A 19,702-nucleotide genomic window follows, 5' to 3' on the forward strand; every position below is an offset into this window, starting at 1 on the left:
GGTGAAGGAAAAGAGTCAGTTGTTGGTTCAGCATTATTACATGGCTTATCTTCTGGTAGCGGGTTGTCCAGCTTGGGACTCGAGTTACAAAATCACCTTCCCCAAGTTTTGCAGTCGTCTACAGAGGTCCTAGATACTATGGTCTGGCGACGCATTATTTGGGCACAACGAGGTGACATCCATGTGGGTTAGGAAAATTTTACTAATTGCGACCACGGGGTCTGTCTCCATAGTCCTACAGAAAAGCCTTCTATAGGGCTCTCTCCTACTGGACATCACCCTTTGGGCACTCTCATCCACGTCAACTCAGCTGCGGCTTGAGGTCGTTTCAGTGCTGGGAATATGCAAGGCTTCATGAGAAACACAATGCCACCCCTGAATCCATGAGAACCAAACAACAACGACCTCACATTACATCCCATGTACATCAGCATGACCTCCACCTCTCCCAGAAATTCCATTCTGTCTCGTCTAGGTATCCCAACGCCCTCTCAACCTGAAATCCACCTCCTGGTTTGCTACAGCACGGGGCGCCAAAACATCAAACAGAAAGGGACCAGACCAATAAGCCCCAAGCCTGTGGACATCGCTTCATCTCTCCTACGGGGCAGACAGCAAGCACAGCAGGGAAGGCCACATCATGCGCTCCTCCCAACATGCCTTGGGTAAACATTATATGGATATATATGGATATATACACCTGCTACATACGTATACGTAGGCAGGCAGATATGGACAGCTGAGGCGACAACCTGCCTGACTGGATCCTTTCCATTCAGCGTGGTGCGACCCGCCTCCCCTCATCTCGAAAGCCTGAAACGCGAGCACTCACTTATTACAGCCGGGGGAAACCTTGTCATAGGGGCAACAGCAGACGACATCAGGGACACCGCCCCCTCACGCCGGCACCGCCTCCTCCTCTGGCTTCGGCGTCGGCACGTCTCCCTCTTCCTCAGCCGCAGCTGCGGGCTCCCCGTTGTGCGCTGCTGTGCTGCCGGCCTCGTCCCTGTCCCCCTGTGCCGGCTCGCCCTCGGCCGCGTTGCCCTCGGCCTCGCCCTCCGCTGTCCCGTTCGCCGGCTTCGGTGGCGGCTGCGAGCTGCTCGTCTTCTCCCTCCTCCGCCTCCTCGAGTTCCTCTCGTCCTGGGCCGTCCTCCGCCTGGCCTGCTTCAGCGCCTCCCTCCTATCCTCGTCACCCTCGCCCTCGTCGCCATCTCTCATGCCTTGCAGGAGCATGGCTGCTCGCTGCGCGATGTCGTCCTCTCCTTCCTGTGGCGAGGTGACCGACGTGGGCGACAGCAGGTTGCCGCCCACGCTGCTGGTGGCTGCCGTGTCGTCCGTGGCGTGGCTGTCGACGCTCTTGGCACTCGGGAGACCGGTGTCCAAGTCGGGAATCTCGTTGATCTCCGGGATCTTCTGTCCCGAGGCAACACGCACCTGGTGTCTGTCCTTGAGTCTCGCACGCCTCCTGCGGTCTCTCTGGTCTCGCGTCTGTGGCGCCGCCGCGCGCAGTTTCTCGAGAAGGCTATCCATCGCTCCGGCACTGCTAGGACTGACGGGTCCGCCGTCTGCGAGTCGGTCTGCGCGGACATTTAGTGCTGCGTTCTTGCGACGCATCGACTCCTCATTGCGGCGTCTCGTCTCCTCAAAAGTGACGTTCTTGTCCCGCGATTTCTTCCATTCCGAGATGAAGAGTGCCAGCTTCGCAAAGAAGTCTCGCCGGGCGTTGTCATCTGTCGGGTCCTCGCCGTAGAACGCCATGATTTCATCGTAGGTCCGCGACATCTCCTCCAGGTACAGCTGCATCTGCTCGGCCTTGCGTCTAGCTTCCTTCATGCAGCGCTGCACAACCTGGGACACGCGGTCTTGTGGGTGGAATTTCTTGGGGTCGGACAGGTTGCCGCTGTCGAGGGACATTTGGACGTTCCGAACATTGTCAATGTACCTCTTAGCATCTGCTTGCAGCTGTTCGATGTTGATCTTTTGGGCCGTCATGACGCCCTGTATGTCATTGACGAATGTGTCCCATTCGGGGTACTGCTGCCGGACAATTCGTTCGACGAGGTCGGCAAGCGTGGATTGGTTCTTGTCGTCCTTGACCATGGCGAGACGGGAGAGGGAGCTGAGCTTGAAACCCCGAGCCTGCTTGTTCGCATCGTTCATGTAGTTGCCGATATCGAGAATCAGGCCAAGGACATTCATCAAGGAGACCGAGTCCCTGAGGGATTCGGACACTTCGACGATCTGGCGCATCTTCTCAGTGATCTCGTCGTAATCACCTTCATAACTCCTGGTCAAAGCCAGAGCTCGCATCCTGCTCTTCCAATAGTAGTGGAGCTCGAATGCGGTTTGCAAGTAGATCTGATCTTGCCTCGTAAGTTCAGCCGGATCTTGCTCACGAGCAACTGACGTGGCGTCTGGCCCTGTCCAGTCTTTGCTGTATGGCGCCATGACCTTTGCAGTATTCTCTGGAATGTTGCACAAGTCATCCTTCTGCAGGAAGTCCATGACAACAGGGTTGTCAAGCACAGCAGTGTCACAGTGGATGATCATCTGCACAACCTTCTCAACAGAGTACTGAGAAAACTTGGAAAGAGCGATTTCTAGTGACTTGTAAGTATTGCGTCCTAACTGAGCCAGGCCGGCGCGGGGATAACTTACCGAATGCTTTTCGCAGATCATTAGAGATAAGCTGCTTCTTGTCATCCTTCTTAGCACCGGCTCCACCAATCCGTTTGGCTTCTTTCGCCATGAACAGCTTCTCGACTTCGTCCAAGATACCCTTCTTGCTGAGCTCGATGTACTTCTCCTCTCTTTCCTCTGCCGTAGGAGCGTGAGCAGCCCAGTGAGTAGAAGATGCCTCGTCGACCTTGTCCCAATGGAGAGCCTTGAGCTTCTTCTTCGGCCGCACGACAGGAAGGCCAAGACCATTTGACACTGGTAACCCAGGTGACTGAGGCAAGTAGTGACCATGAGCACCAGCACCAGGCATGGGTGGTGGAGGCGGGGCACCTGGCATTCGGGGCATGCCAGGGGGAGGCGGTGGAGGTGGGGGTGGAGGCCCACCGCTTCCTGGCATAGGGGGTGGAGGAGGCGGCGGCGGAGGGCCGGCACCAGGAAGTTGTCCTGGCATAGGCGGTGGCGGAGGCGGCGGCGGAGGCGGGGGAGCGGCACCTGGGATCTGACCAGGCATGGGAGGAGGCGGCGGTGGCGGGGGTGGTGGAGGAGCTCCATTCTCCCCGGTGATCTGGATCTTGGGTGTGTCTTCGCTGGGCGTGATGGGTGACTGGGTCTCCAGACTCGGGTGAGACGGGCCAGTGGTCGCATCTTCACCCTCGGAGTCGCTGCCATCGTATCGCTTGACCGTGCCCTTGATTTCACCCATGAGGCCGCTAGCCTGCTTGGGATCAAGGCGTGGCCGGCGGTATTCGACAATCTGGGGCTTCTCGTAGATGACTTCTCCTTCTTCACCCTCGGCCTCCTCGTCTCCAAAGCCGTCCTGAGATCCGCGCCTACGATTCATCCTAGTGTTGCGGTGGTTTACGCTACCGAGCACGCTGTAGGTAAAATCGTTGGGGCCAGGTGGTGCAAGACCTGTTGCCGGGCCATAGCCCTCCATCTCCTCACGCAACGCACGCAAGCGGTCCGATGGGCCAGCATCCTCGCCCCATTTCCTGCCTTCCAGCTTGTATTGGGTCTTCTGCCGCTCAATTTGCATGGCCAGGCGGTCCATGAGCCTCTCGCGGTCAAGAATGCCCTGCATACGGGCTGGATCCTCGGTTCCGTTAGTGCCACCCTTAGCAGCATTTGAGGCTGCTACATCTTGGGCGTCTCGGAGCATGAGGTAAAGTTCTCGCGTCTCGAGCTCGTACCGTTGGGCCTCCTTTGCCCGCAGGTTTTGGATGTTTTCGAGCTCGGATTTCAGCGTGTCGGCTTGCCTCCTCTGTGCCTCAATGAACCGGGATTGCTCATCCAGTTGCTTCTGAAGTTTTGCGACGAGCCCATCAGCGCCTAGCTCCAGCTGCGCCTTCATCTCATCCCTCTCGGCCATGGCAGCCTCCGCTATCTGCCGGCCCTCAAGGGCCTCGTCAAGAGCTTGACGAGCCTCCGAATCCGTGTGTAGCTTGTCCAACAGGCTCTGGACGGTGAAGTTCAGACTCTGTTTGAGGTCCATATCCGGCAACCGCCGGTCCATGGCCACATAGCTGAGCATCGAGTCAACCAGCTGGAACATCCTCAATCTCTCCTCGCCATCGCCCTCTCTTATGAGAAGCAGATGTTGCAGAGCTGAGATGAAGTAGTCTTGCGTCTTGGTTCCCTGTAGCCTCGATTGGATTGCATCCGCAATTTGAACAGGATCGTTGAGGTCCTTAACCTCGCCTTCGATACTATCCTTGATGCTGCTATTCTCTCTCTCAAGCATGTCCTCATAGTCGATGGCTTCATTGCTGCGGTACCGTTCGATCTGCTTGTCAATGAGGTCGTACTGGAACGACTCCATCTTGGTGAGGATGCGCTTGATACCGCAAGCCCCGAATTGGGCCCGGATATGCATCCGCAACTGCAAGTCATTTTCAGGGGCATCGATGATCATGTTGACGAGGATGAGTGTTGCAACGGCGTATTCCATCAGCAGGTTCTCCATGCCGATACCACCGCTTCGAACCTCCTCGCTCGCACCAACCAGGCTACCCATCTTGCCTCGGCCGTCGACGGTAACCTCGACCAGCCGCATCCAGGCGTCGAATCGCCCATTCTCATTCTGTTGGTTCTTGACCACGTCCATGGCCTGGATAACCTTGACATGGCCCTCGCCATCACCCCAGTGACACAAGAAGGTCAAAACCTCGCTGACAAGCTTGCGCGTGCTCAGTCGTGGCGAGATGAGGCATGTGCTCAAGGCCACCATAACTTGCTGATGCGCCAACGCGTCGTCGGCGCCGAACTTGTTGTTCATCAATGCCTTTAAACATTTTACGATATCATACTCGCGGTCGAGGTTCTTGGTGTCGTTCTTGGTCTCGGGCGCCGCTGGCCCAACTGCCTGTTTTCGATTGAGCTTCATAAGAACGTTGGTGAGGGCGACTTGTCCTTGACACTCAATAAAACGCTTGACCCAGCCGATCTGCTGTGTTCTCAAGTTGACTTCCAGGCTTCCGAGCCCCTTGGTGTCGAGGCTATTGTCCATGACCTTCCTAACGTACCATTCAGGACTTCCCTCCTCGGCAGCCGATGCGGCGACATCGAAAGTTTGGTATTGCCCGGGTTTCGCGGTGGTTCGTCGCTTCTGTTCGCCTTGCCATTCGGTGAGCCTATCCTGGTAAATAAGTGTCCATTTCTTTGCGGAGGGATATGCGAGCATCTGGCGCTGGGCCTGTTCCGGAAGGTTGTGCCAACCACGTTTCTGCATCAGCTGGAGGAACATGTCGTCGATCAACCGGTCTTCGGGCTTGGGAAAGTAGAATGCATCGCCGGGGCTCGTGGGTGAAAGGCCTCCTGGAAACTTGGTCAGGCGGTGGGAATCCCGGGTGGAGAGGTTCGAGGCGTAGCTACTCTGAGAGGAGGCACTAGGGAGTGCTGTTCTGGATGAGCGACCGGACATGCGCGCGTATTCATGGGAGCCTCCGTTACCTGAAAATATGCTAGATTGGTCTGTCGAAGTCCTGCCCGCGGAGGTTGCGTACGAGGTGTACTTGGAACCATGGGATCCTGCTGGATGGGAGCTCTCCCGGGTGGTGGGGCCCCATTGCTGGTACTGGGTCTGGCGGCCGGTCGAAGCCATTGTGATATTCGAGGCCCTCCCGGGAGGGGGCCGGGGCCCGGAGAGGTGGGTACTTGCATGGTTTGGGAGGGAGGATGGATCGAAACTAGGATACTGGTGAAAGTCGGCAGTGGCCTTGTTCAGCTGATGGGGCAACGGTTCTCTGCGGACGGGCATCTGGTCAGGCTTGGGCAGATAATCGACCGGGGCGGGGGAGCGACGGCCATTTGCGGTACTGTCATACGGTATCGTGGAGAAGACGCCTGCCACCTCGTTGATGCCGCCTCCCTCGGCTGAGTTGGGACGGTCGACGGACACGACCGAGGAGTCCCGGTTGTGGCGCGAGGACCGCGAGCCCGATGAGCTGCCGGCGTCGATCTGCTGGTTCACGGCCAAGTTGCGACCCTCGTCACTTGTGGCTCTCTTGTCGGCCTTGTGCTTCCCCCTAGAAAATAACGAGGCCATGGTGGTGGTCGCGCGAGGACGAGCCTCCTGGCGGTAGTGGAGCCCGGGTGCTCAGTCCTTTGTGGTGTGCTGCGTGTGCCGCTGGGAGAGCAGATCAAAGGGCAGACGGGTCTGCAGACGGGTCTGGGGGGTCAGTCGGTGGTTGGAGGGAGAGAAAGGGCGGTGGTGGTGACGGAGAGTCGCAAACTGTTGGAGGGGTGTTGCGAACAGGGCGAGCAGGGTTGTGGGAGTCGGCGGTAGCGGCGTGTGTCTCTGTGTCAGTCTCAGAGCTCGAGGCCGATCGCATTGTACCCGCCGATTCGAATCGGATGGGGGACCCGGCGTGGAGTGGAGGGCGGGATGGTATTGGCAAGGAGGGACCGCAGGCGCATAATCAGAGCTGTTTTAGCATGCACCGCAAACCCGGAAAGCCAGCACTGAGCAGACTAGGTGCCCAGCATCATCCGTACTCTGGACGGGATGGGTCGAGTGCGGGCGCTGGTGTGGACGGGAGGGTTGGGACAGGGAGCAAGAGAAAACAGAAACAGAGGCACGACGTTGCGGGAATCTCGAACGAAGCCTTGGGGGTTTGGTTTAGGTTTCGCGAGATGATGGCCGACGGGTCGGGTTCAGTCCAAGGGTGGGTGGGTGGTTCGTGCGTGCGTGCCCAGCTGCCGCCCAGCTTGTGGTCCTCCCGAGCCCCTGCGTCGGTTGCGTGTGGGCGAGTGCGTGCGTGCGTGCCGAAGAACAAGGGACACACACACACGAGCCAGGTTCGGTCTGGACTGCTGCCCCGGTCTGTTGGCTTTGGGTGTCTGGGTGTGTGTGCCTGGACGCCTGGGTGGGCAGGTGGCCTGGCTGGAGGGCTTTGGCTGGCTACGGCTGGCTGTGACTGGCCATGGCTGTGGTAACGTTTGCTCTTGACTGGAGCCGCAGAGGCAGAGAGGCCCAACCAGACCGGCTGCCAGACAATGGATTAATTTCCCAAATTGGAGGCCCACCTGCGCAAATACGACCCTTTTTGCCTAGCATCAACCACATGCAAGGAGTCAAGGACTGATACGGCAAGGTCCTACAGGATCGACACTCGTCTGGCTTGTGGTGGCGCCTAGGCAGCTAGGTCCAGTCCACATGCCTGCTGCATGCATATCCAGTCCCTGGGCAGTTCTGTACGCCACGAACGAATGATATCCCCCTGCCCGCCGAGCACAGCAGCAGTACTGTACTATGTAGACCGTCCGTAGACCGTCCGTACTCCGTAGGCCACGACAAGGTGTGAACGAGCACTGAGGTCGAGTCAGCTGGGTGCGGAGATGAACTCGTACAGCAGTCTCCATCTCCATCCAGGCCCAAGTCCAAATCCCCGTCGTCCTCATTTCCGTTTCTGTTCGCAGCTAGCTATCTAACTATAGCCACTTATGACCTGCGCGCCCACGTTATTGTCTAGTACTTGGGCATGCGACCTGCAAATGCAACCCACTCCGAATTGTTTGGTTGTGCCCCTGAAACCAATCTGGTTTCAACCAGCACCATCAGATGCCGCCATGCTCTTCTTCACCTAGTAGCCTGGCAGGTGCGGAGTAGCAGCCGCACTGCATATTCGACCCTGTGAGCACCGAGAAGGCTTCGAGACATTGCAGATTCGAACTGGGTCCACGTGGAGCATAGCCCAGCCCAGCCCGGCCCGGCATGATGTGACATCCCCGTGCCCTTGATGAAGCTGGGGACGCGGAGCCGGCCAGGCTGGGTAAGGCGGCGGGAAGAGGAAGCATTGACTCCAAGGCACCATTTGACAAGCTTGGTGTTTCCACAATATGACATACATTCTCGGCTTGCGGGTTATGCTCAGGTGTCTGTCCGCTTTGAGCTACAGCATCCATCGCCCTGCTCTTACATATAGATAACCTACTGGAGGGCTGCCTCCTATGAAATACCGACCGATAGGATAACCTCTCATAGAATCGAATTTCATAAGATAAGCCAGGTTTCATAAAGTGTAGTGGTTATGGTAATAATACATGCGATCACATGCCTTGCCCAGTCAGTCGGTTGCAGACTCGCAGTACGTTTACCCTAACCCTTCAATGCTTAAAGTGCTCCTGGACCCTTGGTCGCCCGGGTAAGACATCGGAAACACATTGCCAGTGTGGCCGACGACGATCATCTCCGAGCCGCCCGCTTCTTACCACGGGGCATCAACTTCGGGTCTACGCCCAGTTGCTACTGGACTCCGAGGGCAGATTCGTTCCAATCAGATCAGGAACCGTTCTACCCGTGTAGAGTCCTGTCAAGAAACACGCAGTCCGGTCCCGGATGTCGCCATAGAACCAGTCGAGACTACCCGTCCACCGATTCTCGACCGGCCATTTGCAACGTCATCATCTTCTCGTCCATCCGTCCCGGTGGAAATCGCTACGAAGCAGCTATTCTAGCATATTATCAGGGCGCGACAAATCAAGTCCGACAATTCCAGCATGGGCTCTACCATCTCCACAGCAAAGGCAAGCTCGCTACTTCTCTCTCTTGCGATGCCCCTTTATTATGCAACCAGACCCACAGCTAACAGGACTGGCCTTCCGGCCGACAGACTCTCGTCGTCCCGGCAATAATAGCCCTCATCGTCTTCCTCCTCGCCACGTACATCATCTACCCCCTATGGCAGCGTACTCGTAATAGCCGATACGGCGCCTACCTTCCACTCGACACCATCTCCAATGGGACCCAGTCCTTCCGGGCCAGGGTACAGGATCAAATTGCACGGTGGCTCGTACCATCCACCTGGCGGGAGAGGCTGCAAGACCGGCTGGTCATAGCCGGAGGCCCGGGTTCCGACAACGGATATGACTCGGACGAGGGCGAGGAGCTAGACGAGGTACCCGAGGATGAGGACGTCAGGAATCGCCTGGAAAGAGAGGCCAGGAGAACCAGGAGCAGTGGCAGGCCGGATTTAGAGCGGAGGTTGAGTCGGGAGTAAGTGTGCCACTTGGTCGAACCCTGGGGACCAACTGCTAAACGCGTAACAGCCTGGAGGAGGGATTCAGGGATGACAGCGACGAGGAAATCGACCATACCACGAGATCGCGATAGCCCAGACCGGGGCATTCTACATGAAGCGATAATTGAGCGATACCCAACTAATGTCCTTTACCTGCATATGAACGTATTTTTGCGCCACAGTTTGACGGAGTAGGGTCCCGCGATCAATGCATGGCCATCACTGGTGCTAGCAGCCATATTACACTGTCCCACGAATGGCCCGTACAGCCTAGCTTAACCTCAAGCCCAGGCCCTCAGGCTACTATCCACGGGGCGGCAAATGATTGAGGCGAGGAAGCGGAAGCCCGACATCCCGGTGGAAGCCTGAAGATCCACGGCCGCGCAATAGGCCTACAACATTGTGACCTGTCCAAGGCGGTGCTGTGGATGGCTGCACATGTTTCAACTGAACAAAGAGGGTGGGCCTCACATGTCTCTCCAGGGACGGCGGTGAGGCAACCATGACCATGGCTCCGTTGAGAAAATGACCATTTGATAAGTGAGGCCGGGCTTCAGGTATGGAACATCAAAGGCCAGCAGCAAGTGGCCCCGGCACATTGAGTGATTGCAATACAAATGAGACCAACGGTTGGATGCACCAACGCGTGCCTTCTTTTTGTTTCCCCCAAGACTATGTTCCAACCGGAGAAAGATTTGTATGGTCGTTCTTCTGATCAACATGTACAATACCCGGTAAAGTGGTTGGCACCGAAATAATGTAAGGTAAGGGGAGCAGGGGCTGGATACAAACATACAGGGTTTTGCCTGTAATAAGGTTAAATAGTGACTTTTAAGGGCTTTGAGAGGGGCCCCTAGACTAAAATCTAATAAATTGCATAAGTTTGTAAGTTTTAGTAATTAGTGTATATATATAATAAATAGACTTATAAATAGGTGAGAATATAGTATATTTAAAAGTAGTTAATTATAGTATTATATTTTAATATAACCTTCTTTAATTATAATTATTATTACTATTTTTTTTAGTATACTTATAGTAAGTTTTTAAAGTATATTAGGAAAAATAGCTTTTTATACTTATAAAATAGCTATATATAAATTTTTATCTTTAGGTTATTTCTTATAATTTTATTTAATTTATACCTTTATTTATACTTAAATATATTTAATAAGGTTAAAGTTAAATAAGTAGAGTAGTTAAATAATTAAATAGGTATTTTTATATATTTTATAAATTAAATCTTTATTAACTTTAAAATATATATTAAAGTATTATCTTATTAAATTATAAAAGTTATAGAATTTATAGAATTTTTAAATAGGGTAATATATAAATTTAATATATTTTAAATTAATTTTCTCTTAATTTTCTTTTAAATTAAACTAAAGTTTTACTTATTATTTATAAAATAGGTTTAAAATATTTAATTATTTAATTTAAATTAAATATTAATAAACTCTTTAATATTCTTATTTAAAATAAAAATAATAAATTAATATCTTATATTAAACTTATTAAATTATATTTTATTAGTTTAAATTTAATATAATTAATTAATAAGTAAATAATAAAATAATAAAGGGTAAATTTAAATTAGGTTTAATATATTTAATTAGAAAAGGAATATAAAATAGTTATATTATATATTAATATCTATTAATAAATATAATAAAATATAATACTTATAAAATATATAATAATAAGTTTAGTATATTTATTATAACTATATATATATAATAGTATATTTTATTTTTATAATATATTAATAATAAAGAAGAGAAAAATATTACCTTTAAAGGGATTATATAGTAATAATTTTAAAATAAAGATAAAGGTTATATAGTTAATATATATTAAATTTATTAAATAATAAGGCTAGTTATAATAATAATTTTTAAAATTAATATATAAATAATAAAGTATAGGTTTTAATATATTATTTTTAATTAATATAAAGTTTTTATATAAAGTTTTCTTTAATTAATTATAATTATAAGTTTAAATTAAATATATTAATATAAATAGTAAAATAAAGTAAAAGGTATATTATATTTATTATATTAAAAGTTAATTATAATAGAGTTATTAATTAAAAATCCTAATTTAATAAAAAATATATATAATAAAAAGGTATTAATTATTTTTATTATTAAGAATAATTAGTTTATAAAAGTTGGGAAGGTTAGGGTATTAAGCTTTATAAAATATTAAAAATAGGAGTATTAGTTAGATTATTAAAGACTTTATAATATTAAAGTATTTATAAGGTAAGTTAAATTTAAATATAAAAAAAAGGGTTAAAAATAATTAAGCTTAAAAGATTTAATAAAATTAAAATATTAATATAAGTTTTTATATTAATATAATTAATTAATAAGTATAAATTAAAGGTATTATAAAGTAAATATTAATAAAGGATAGACTTTATTATACTACTTTTATTTAACTATTTTTAATACTATTATTATTATTATTTTTAAAGTAAATATTAGGTTTAATATTATTTAGGGTTTTATTATTATAAGTATAAAAAGGTTAAAGTTTAAAATAAATAAAGAAGGAAAGATAACTATATTATAATAAATAACGTTTATAAAGGAGGGATCTATAAAGTTAAGTTAAGGTAGGGTATATATTATAATAGTTTATTAAATTAAAGTAAAAATATTAAAAATAATAAATTAAAGTTTAAAGGGTTTAAAGGATTTAATATATTAAAAGTATTTAAATAAAGTAGAAAAGGTATTTATTATTATTATTAAATTATAACCTATTTATAAATAAAAATATACTAATAAGTAGATTATTAATTTAAAATTTTAAATCTTTAAATTAAATATAATTAGTTTTTAATAAAAAAGGGTAATATTTTAATAAACCTTAGGAAATTTTAACTAATATAAAAGTAATAAAATTAAGTTTATTAATATAATATTTTATATTAAAATATTTAATTAGAAAATTAGGTTTAATAGTAATAAAGTTAAAATATTATTAATTTTAAGTAGTTATAAAGTATTAAAAGAGTATTTTTATTTTTCCTTTATTTCTTTTAACCTTTTATAAGGTTTTATAATACTTACTATTATAATTTATATTAATATAAATATATTATTTACTTATAAGTAATAGTTTTTAATAAATAGAAGTAATTATTATATAGTTTAATAGATTAAAGGAACCTTATAATTAGAGTTAGTAATAAGTAGATAATAATAAATTATTAAAGTAGTTTATAAAATAGTTAATTAATATTTAAAATTAATAAAAAAGGAAATATTTAATATAATTTATTTTTTAATTAATAGTTTTTAAATTAAAAAAATATAAATAAAATAATTTAAAAGTAAATAATATAATTATTAAATTAAATAATATAAAATTATTATTATAATAATATTAAGAGAGAGTTAAGAGTTATAATTAATAAATTAATAGATTTAATATAATAAATAAATAAATTAATAGGTTAAATTAAATAGCTTAAAGTTATAAACTTTAACTTTATAAAAGTAGATTTTAAAAGCTATAAATTTATAAAGTAATAAAAGTAATAAAATATAAAAAATAAATAAAAATATTATATTTATTAATAATTTATATTAATAATTATAATTAATAAAAAAGAGTATAAATAAGGTAAATTAAAATTAATTAATATATTTATTATATTAAATTATAGAAATTTAAAATAATAATAGAGTTAATAATTAATTAAATATTAATAGTTAATAAATTAAGAGTTTAAGATTAATAATTAGTTAAATTAATAAATTAAGTTAGTTTATAAACTCTAACCCTTTAAATAGAGGTTTTTAAGGGATATTAGGTAATTTAAAGATTACTAGAATACTTATTACCTATTTAAGTAAATTACTTAATAAATTATTAAATATATATAATATTAAGCTTTTAAGGCCTTTAATATTATATATTTAATTATAAAAGGATATTTAAAAGGTTCTAATTGGTTAGGTAGGGTAATATTGTGGGTTTTACCTTGTACTTGCGTTAATAAAATGTAAGGGTAAATCCTGTATAGTAAACATGCAGGTAGAGAACCCCTGCCCCGGTCGCTTTCACTTACAACATGAAGGTTATCCACTTACTTGCATAAAAATAAGCGGGTTGGCGGGCAATCTATCTACACATGTATTAGTCGGTTCAGCCTTGTGTGCGTCTACCCCCGCCACCTTTCTTTCACCTTTCGGGAATACTGTACATGTGTGAGCTCGTTGACGTGTTGTGGATTGATTCACTGCATTTCGCACCGCCGCCAAGGTCCATCCAAGCCTAGGTCAGCCGTGCTCGCAGGTACACAGCACACTTTGGTCACCACTGAGCACCTGATAATACCGTGACAGGCACCCGGTACGGCCTTTGACGACTAAGGTGAAGCTTATTCCCACATGTGGGCGCACAGCCGGCGCCACAGGTCGAAACGTCGTTTCGCCAGTCATCCGTCCAAGCCGGCTCGGTTGGAGGGTCAGCCACGCACGAGACCTGATCGAGACTTGCATTTTGCTGGGTGCAGAGTACCTGTGCCGTCATCCTGTGCCGTCACCCTGTGCTGTCCGAGGGCCCGGCCCCTCCACCTGCTCGGCCCATATCCTCAGCCCATCGTCCCCCCGTCCCGCGTCCCGTCTCCATCCCAGCCCACCATAAGACCGACCGACTACTGCACATACGAACGCACGCACGAACTGACTGCACATGCACATGCACGAAACCGCCAAAAGGCCGGGCCAGCAGCATACAAAGTCCCCCAACCAAGCTTGAGCTTAACCCACTTGCGTCCACTCCCCAGCCATCTGCCTATCTGCCTGCCTGCCTGCCTGCCTGCCTGCCCTCCTGCCTTGCTGCCGTCCTGCCTGGCCAACTCACTTCGGGCACGCTATCCTTCCTGCCCGCTCTAGTCGTGCCCAGGTTATCTCTCTCCCTGGTCTGCCGCACCCCTTCTCCACCCACACACCCAACCCTCCAAGAGTAAGTTGGCCTGTGACCCGTCAGCCCGTGTGGCACGCCCTCCTAGCTGGAGTGACAACTGCATCACTCGACGATAACTAGTCATTTGCACAGACTTGTGCGCTTTTCCCTTCCGTCTCCGGATCCGCCTCTTGCTCTCAAGCCTTATCGTTCCTTTCTCGATACCCAAAGTCGCATCCATGTTGGGCAGGCTGCGACTGCCTTTCACTCAGACCAACACCTCAAACTCACCCTCCTCGCCTTTCTGCTGGGCTCTGGCCGCCGCACTGCTGACACACCCCTTCGTTTTCCCTCTGGTGTCGTTTACATCCACTGCCGACCTCCTCGACTACATCTCCTGCTGTCATCCCAACCTCGGTCCTCTCAGCCGGGCCATCATGAGGTCCGTCAAGCTCAAGTCGCCCGTCAAGACCTCCGTCGCCCGCCACGACGAGCATCCTGATCATGACGAGTTCGACCCGTCCTGTGCAATCTGCCAGGTCGACGTGGGCACCAAGTCCCCGGATGGCATCAAGGAGGGCTGGTCAATCACCCCGTGCGGTCATGTCTTTGGCAACGTCTGCATCAAGCGTTACCTTTCCATAACCGACAAGCCGCTGTGCCCGGTCTGCCGGACCGACCTCTTCCACATTTGCTCGCACCCAGTCCTGCCCGCAGCCTACGACCCGAACAAGTCAAGACTATCCCGCGAGGAGGCCGCACGCCAGAGCTTCCCCGGTGACGTCCGAAATAACGACTGCTCCTACTGCCGACACCAGAGACACAAGCTGGCGAGGCGCCAACGGGTTCAGGAGATGCTGGAGGGCGGGCCGCGTGGGCCGACGGAGGACCGTAGCGACAGCGATAGTGACACCGACGGCGACGGCGACACGGAGGGGACCAGAACGCCAAGGACGAAGGGCCTGAGGTGGGCAATGTCAGCACTGCGCATAGCAAACGCCGTGGCAAGGCTGACACTGGACGTTACCCATATTAGGAAGATGAAGTCGCTGCACCCCGAAGAAGATGATGACTACGAGAACGACGCAAACGACTCCCCACAGCTGGTACCGACCTCGAATCGAGACCTCCCCCCTGTGCCCGGCGCATATGGCTATTGGGACGTGGCTAGGAAGGGCCCGGACTGGAAGTTCCTGTCGTTTTACGACTCGCAGGAGCCAAAGATGAAGACCACCGCCGATCAGTTCTCATAAGATTGTACCGGGCAGGATGCATTGTGTCGTGACATTCACAGACAAGGAGACCGTTGCGGGCACTACAGGATGGCAGGACGGGAGCAATTGCAGTTTTCATTGACCCGGACAGGGCCTTTGTCCGGGGGGGGGTATGGGTATATGTGGGTTCGGCGCCTTGGGCTGGTACTATGGTCTTGTCGAGGGCGGGTTGTCTCTTCGAGCTGTGCTGCACTCAGGAATAGGCTGTTCGGTGAATGGGGTTTTCCGCTTGGATCTGGGTTTCTCTCTTTTCCCACGAGGAGTTCTTGCAGTCTGGTTCTCATCATTTATCACTGCCCTGGTGGACTGGAAGGCCGCTCATTGCATCATGGGCTCTGTCAGGAGCGAGACCGGGAACGTGAGGCGGGCAATGACTGAGGCGAGGCGGGGCGAGGCTGGGAGCTGGTGCGGGCGGAGACGACGGGATGACCCCAGGCGGGGTAGCTTGTCCTTCCTACGACCCCGAACCCCACTTGTACACTACAAGGGTCCTAATGTGGTGGGGGCCACACTGGGGTAAATTTCCTAGCACCACAGTAGCCAAGTACCGACGTCGTCAGTCGATAGCCGCTCCCACGCTACCGAGTATAGCATACAACGTCTTGTCCGAAAAGATCCACCCCGAGTTGTGCAAGTCAGCCCCGCTGCTCTATCTGCGATCCTTAACTCTCCACCGCAACGTTGTCTCCCCTCTGGCCCGAGAGTAATTGACTGGCCAGAGCAAGTGACTTGACGAGTGGGAACTTTGGACGCGTCGCGACGCGTCCAAATGGGCCTTCGGCCGGAACTTGGCCAAAGATGAGGTTCAAGACGGAACTGAAGAACATTCGCACCTTCAACAAGCTGATCGCCGCCCTCAACACACTCGAAAAGATCGCCTGGGTCCGCCTCGACGATGACACGGCACGTTTCACGGTGATGCCTGAGACGGGATCCCAAGTCTGGGCGTGAGTACCTCGCGCCTCCCAGCCAATTAATTAACCGCCTTTTTTTGGCTGAAGGGCACGAACTTACCACGGTCCTTCTCGCAGATCCCTCTCGATGGACTTTGTCTTCTCCGAGTACCACATCCAGTCTGCCGAGCCATCCAACACAATCAACCTCGAACTGCCTCTTGGGCCGCTCCAGCGCGCCCTCAAGTCCGCCATCAACAGCGACCATGCGACTCTGCGCCTCACAAAGAAGGACAGCATCCCGGTGCTGTCCATGACCATCCACACCACCCCCGACCAGCGCTCAAACATGGCCCCGCCCCCAGCTCCCTTTCACAGCCGCCGCGCCGGCCCAGACAGCGGTTACAGGGGTGCTGCTGCTGCAGCTGCTGCTGGCGGCGGTGACGACGACGAGTACGACGACGACGACCCCTTCGGCGACGCCGACCTGGAGGCCCTCGAGCTGACGATGAAGCGCGAGCGCGAGAAGGTCATCACGCACGACATCCCCGTCAGGGTCCTGCACCCGGACACGGTCGAGACCATCATGCAGCCCAAGGTCCGCGAGCCCGACGTGCACATCCAGCTGCCGCCGCTGCTGCAGCTCAAGGCCGTCTCGGACCGCTTCACCAAGCTGGCGCTGACCAGCACCTCCAGCACCGCCACGGGGCGCGGCGGCGGGGGCGGGCTCGCGGGCGGCGCCAACGGGCCCAAGCTGGAGCTGTCGGCCAACATGCACGGCAGCCTGCGCCTGCGCATCGCCACCGACGCCCTGGACATCGAGAGCGTCTGGCGCAACCTCGACAACCCGGAGCTGGACCCGGCGCAGCTCGCCGTCCCGCTCGCCGAGCACCCCAGCACGCGGTTCCGCGAGGCCGGGCCCGACCGGTGGGCCACGGTGCGCGTCGACGGCAAGGACTGGAGCAGGGTGCTGAGCGTGGGCCGCCTCGAGGGCCGCGTCATCGCGTGCTTTGCCGACGACCACGCGCTGATCCTGTACGCGTACGTGCCGCAGTTTGACGATGCGAATGCCGAGGATGCCGTGGTCACGTACTATGTTTCTTCTTACAGCGCTTGAAGAACGGATCTTTGGTTTGGGGGGGGGGGGTTGGAGGTGGGTTGATTGTCTCATTGCATAGCTGGTGTCCATGAGGGGAGTTCCGGACGGCGTCACGGAGATGGAATAATGGCTTGATTAACGCTCTGCTACCGACATACTAGCTATAAGGGGGTATTGCATTTCACAACAATAACAGGTCAGCACAAGCATTTCACATTTGGACGCAAGTCAGCTGTCGGATCGAGCTCTAAATTGGCAGTGAGTCTACATTGAGTGCTATCTAACATTCGGACCATTCTGAGTTAGAGCTTCAGTTCAAGCATCACTCGCCCATGCGCTACTTCCCCGATCACCCACCTACCAGGGGTTTTGGGCAGTAAACCAGGGGCTTGGGGCAGTATCAACGGCTCCCCTCACATCATGCATTGCTGCACAACGATTTGAGCAATGGAAGAGCGTCTCGGGCAAACTATAGTCGGGCGGCTCCTCCCTCGCACGGCTCTTACCGCAACCTTTGCAGACAAATTGGCCACACTCATGCTCACGAGGCGTGTGCCGGCCCGCCGCGTCCCTGAAGGCGGCCTCCCACTGCTCGCGAGTGAGCCGGGGCCGGCTCGCCCCGGCCGTGTTGTTGCCGGCGCCGCCCGCGGGCCGTCCCCCCCAGGCCTCCTGCATCCGTGTCAGTAAACCCAACGTCAGGTCAAGCTGGGCCGCACCTACCGTGCTCGTCAGGGGGTTCGCCAGGGCAGCCCCGCTCAGGGGCGGGAACGCCCCGTCGTGCACCAGGAGCCTCGAGGAGATGATGGTGTCGAGGTCGGCCTGCGGCCACGGCCGGGTCTGCTGCCGCCTGATGCGCGCCATGTCCGCCTCATTGAGTGGGATCGGGCTGCGCACCGGGACCTGGCCCCAGGACAGGAGGGACGCGGCGATGACGAGCGCCACGTCGACGTGGGTGTCGGCGGCGCTCAGGAACATGAGGCCGACCCTCACCGAGTCGCGGATCTCCTCCTCCGTCACGGGGTGCGGCTCGCGCGGCACGTTGTAGCAAAAGGGGAATAGCGGGCAGTTCAGGGTGCCCCTGATCGCGGTGATCGACACCACGCGCAGGCCCTCGGTGACGGGGCCGTGGACGAGGTACTCCATCGGCAGGCTGCCCCAGCCCAGGTCCGCCGCGTGGGCGACGGGCAGCGGCGGCGGCGGCCGGGAGGGGTCCACGACCGCGACGTGGCCGGGTTCGGCGTGCACGATCCAGCCGGAGTGGTCGAAATCGCCCAGCGCGAAGAACACCGCCGTGGGGAGGTCGGCCGTCCAGGACGTGAAGACCGAGGGGTCCCTTCTGTCGCCGCTGATGTGGGTCACCGACCGGGAGATGACCTCGCCCCTTGTGAGGTCGGTCAGGGGCGGCGGGACGGGGGCGGGCTCCGCCGCCGGCGGGAGCACTTTGAAGTGCCATGCGAAGGGGTAGACCCCCCTGTCGGTGTTGAGGCCCCGGGTTGTGGCTGCGGTTCCTGTGTGCCAGCCTCGGATGAGGACCCGTGGGATGTTGTTCCTGCGGAACTTGAATTTCCTCGTGGAGGTCATTTCTTGGTATGATGGCTGCAGGTCTTCGTATGATGACTGCATGCTGTCAGATTTCTGTCCGTTTATGTGAGGTTTACTCGTCCTTAGTCAGATTTCTGTCCGTTTGTGTGAGGGTTACTCGTCCTTAGTGATGCTAATCATCAGGTATCGTTGACGCCGAATAAGCCTTGAGAATATATAGTAATTGATAACAAGAAATATATTGTGAAACAATGTGATTGTCGTGATCATTCACATCTACGATGCGGTTGTTCGGATTTCTTTCATGTTTAGGGACATGATTGTTATTAATTGGTAAATGTCAACTCAAGACCAGCTATGCGTGTACTCTCTGTCTATGGTTCTTTGATGCCCTGCGGGACAGGCGGAATATTCCAAAGTTGTTGGTGTCCAAGAACATAAGAACAAAGTCCGCATCAATGATTTCTTCTATGTTCAAACCTTTCCAGAGTAACCTCAAATTATACATGAGCGGTAGTTACAATTACAACAAGTACAAACCAGTTCCAATTGCTGCTAGTTCAAACTCCTAAAAGCACTATCATATAGGTTAAATATTAGAAAACGGGGTTTCTCCAAGGCTCAATTAAATTGACCAAATGTTGGCAGCAAGGATCCAGTACATGATGGAAATATTGGCTCACACAGGAAGAGTTGAGATCATGCTTGTATGCTGCAAATTGATAGATCTACTAGATGATTATGGTGTTGACACACTTTCAGAGAATC

General features: G+C 50.4%; 5 protein-coding genes across 5 annotated transcripts; 3 read left to right on the top strand and 2 right to left on the bottom strand.

Moving 5' to 3' along the window:
• Window positions 1-269: 269 nt before the first annotated feature.
• KVR01_011340 (uncharacterized protein) lies at window positions 270-6,982 on the bottom strand. Its single transcript, XM_044782672.1, has 2 exons — window positions 2,659-6,982; window positions 270-2,600 (listed from the first exon to the last, which is right to left on the bottom strand). The coding sequence occupies exons 1-2, from the start codon at window positions 6,221-6,223 to the stop codon at window positions 898-900; spliced, it is 5,268 nt and encodes a 1,755-aa protein (XP_044639715.1). The 5' UTR covers window positions 6,224-6,982; the 3' UTR covers window positions 270-897.
• A 1,250-nt stretch (window positions 6,983-8,232) lies between these two features.
• KVR01_011399 (uncharacterized protein) lies at window positions 8,233-10,049 on the top strand. Its single transcript, XM_044789178.1, has 3 exons — window positions 8,233-8,703; window positions 8,790-9,172; window positions 9,226-10,049. The coding sequence occupies exons 1-3, from the start codon at window positions 8,677-8,679 to the stop codon at window positions 9,287-9,289; spliced, it is 474 nt and encodes a 157-aa protein (XP_044639774.1). The 5' UTR covers window positions 8,233-8,676; the 3' UTR covers window positions 9,290-10,049.
• A 4,316-nt stretch (window positions 10,050-14,365) lies between these two features.
• On the top strand, window positions 14,366-15,379 carry KVR01_011159 (uncharacterized protein; the record flags this gene model as incomplete). Its single annotated transcript, XM_044794470.1, has 1 exon — window positions 14,366-15,379. The coding sequence occupies one exon, from the start codon at window positions 14,366-14,368 to the stop codon at window positions 15,377-15,379; it is 1,014 nt and encodes a 337-aa protein (XP_044639534.1).
• Window positions 15,380-16,198: 819 nt separating this feature from the next.
• On the top strand, window positions 16,199-17,410 carry KVR01_011393 (uncharacterized protein; the record flags this gene model as incomplete). Its single annotated transcript, XM_044782732.1, has 2 exons — window positions 16,199-16,347; window positions 16,432-17,410. 2 exons carry the CDS (start codon window positions 16,199-16,201, stop codon window positions 17,408-17,410), a joined length of 1,128 nt encoding a protein of 375 aa, XP_044639768.1.
• Window positions 17,411-17,749: 339 nt separating this feature from the next.
• KVR01_011213 (uncharacterized protein) lies at window positions 17,750-19,015 on the bottom strand (the record flags this gene model as incomplete). The annotated part of the gene is made up of 2 exons (XM_044787316.1): window positions 17,750-18,061; window positions 18,113-19,015. 2 exons carry the CDS (start codon window positions 19,013-19,015, stop codon window positions 17,750-17,752), a joined length of 1,215 nt encoding a protein of 404 aa, XP_044639588.1.
• Window positions 19,016-19,702: the final 687 nt, after the last annotated feature.

Source organism: Diaporthe batatas, assembly GCF_019321695.1.
Source record: "Diaporthe batatas strain CRI 302-4 chromosome Unknown Contig00015, whole genome shotgun sequence".
NCBI classification, from domain to species: Eukaryota; Fungi; Ascomycota; class Sordariomycetes; order Diaporthales; family Diaporthaceae; genus Diaporthe; species Diaporthe batatas.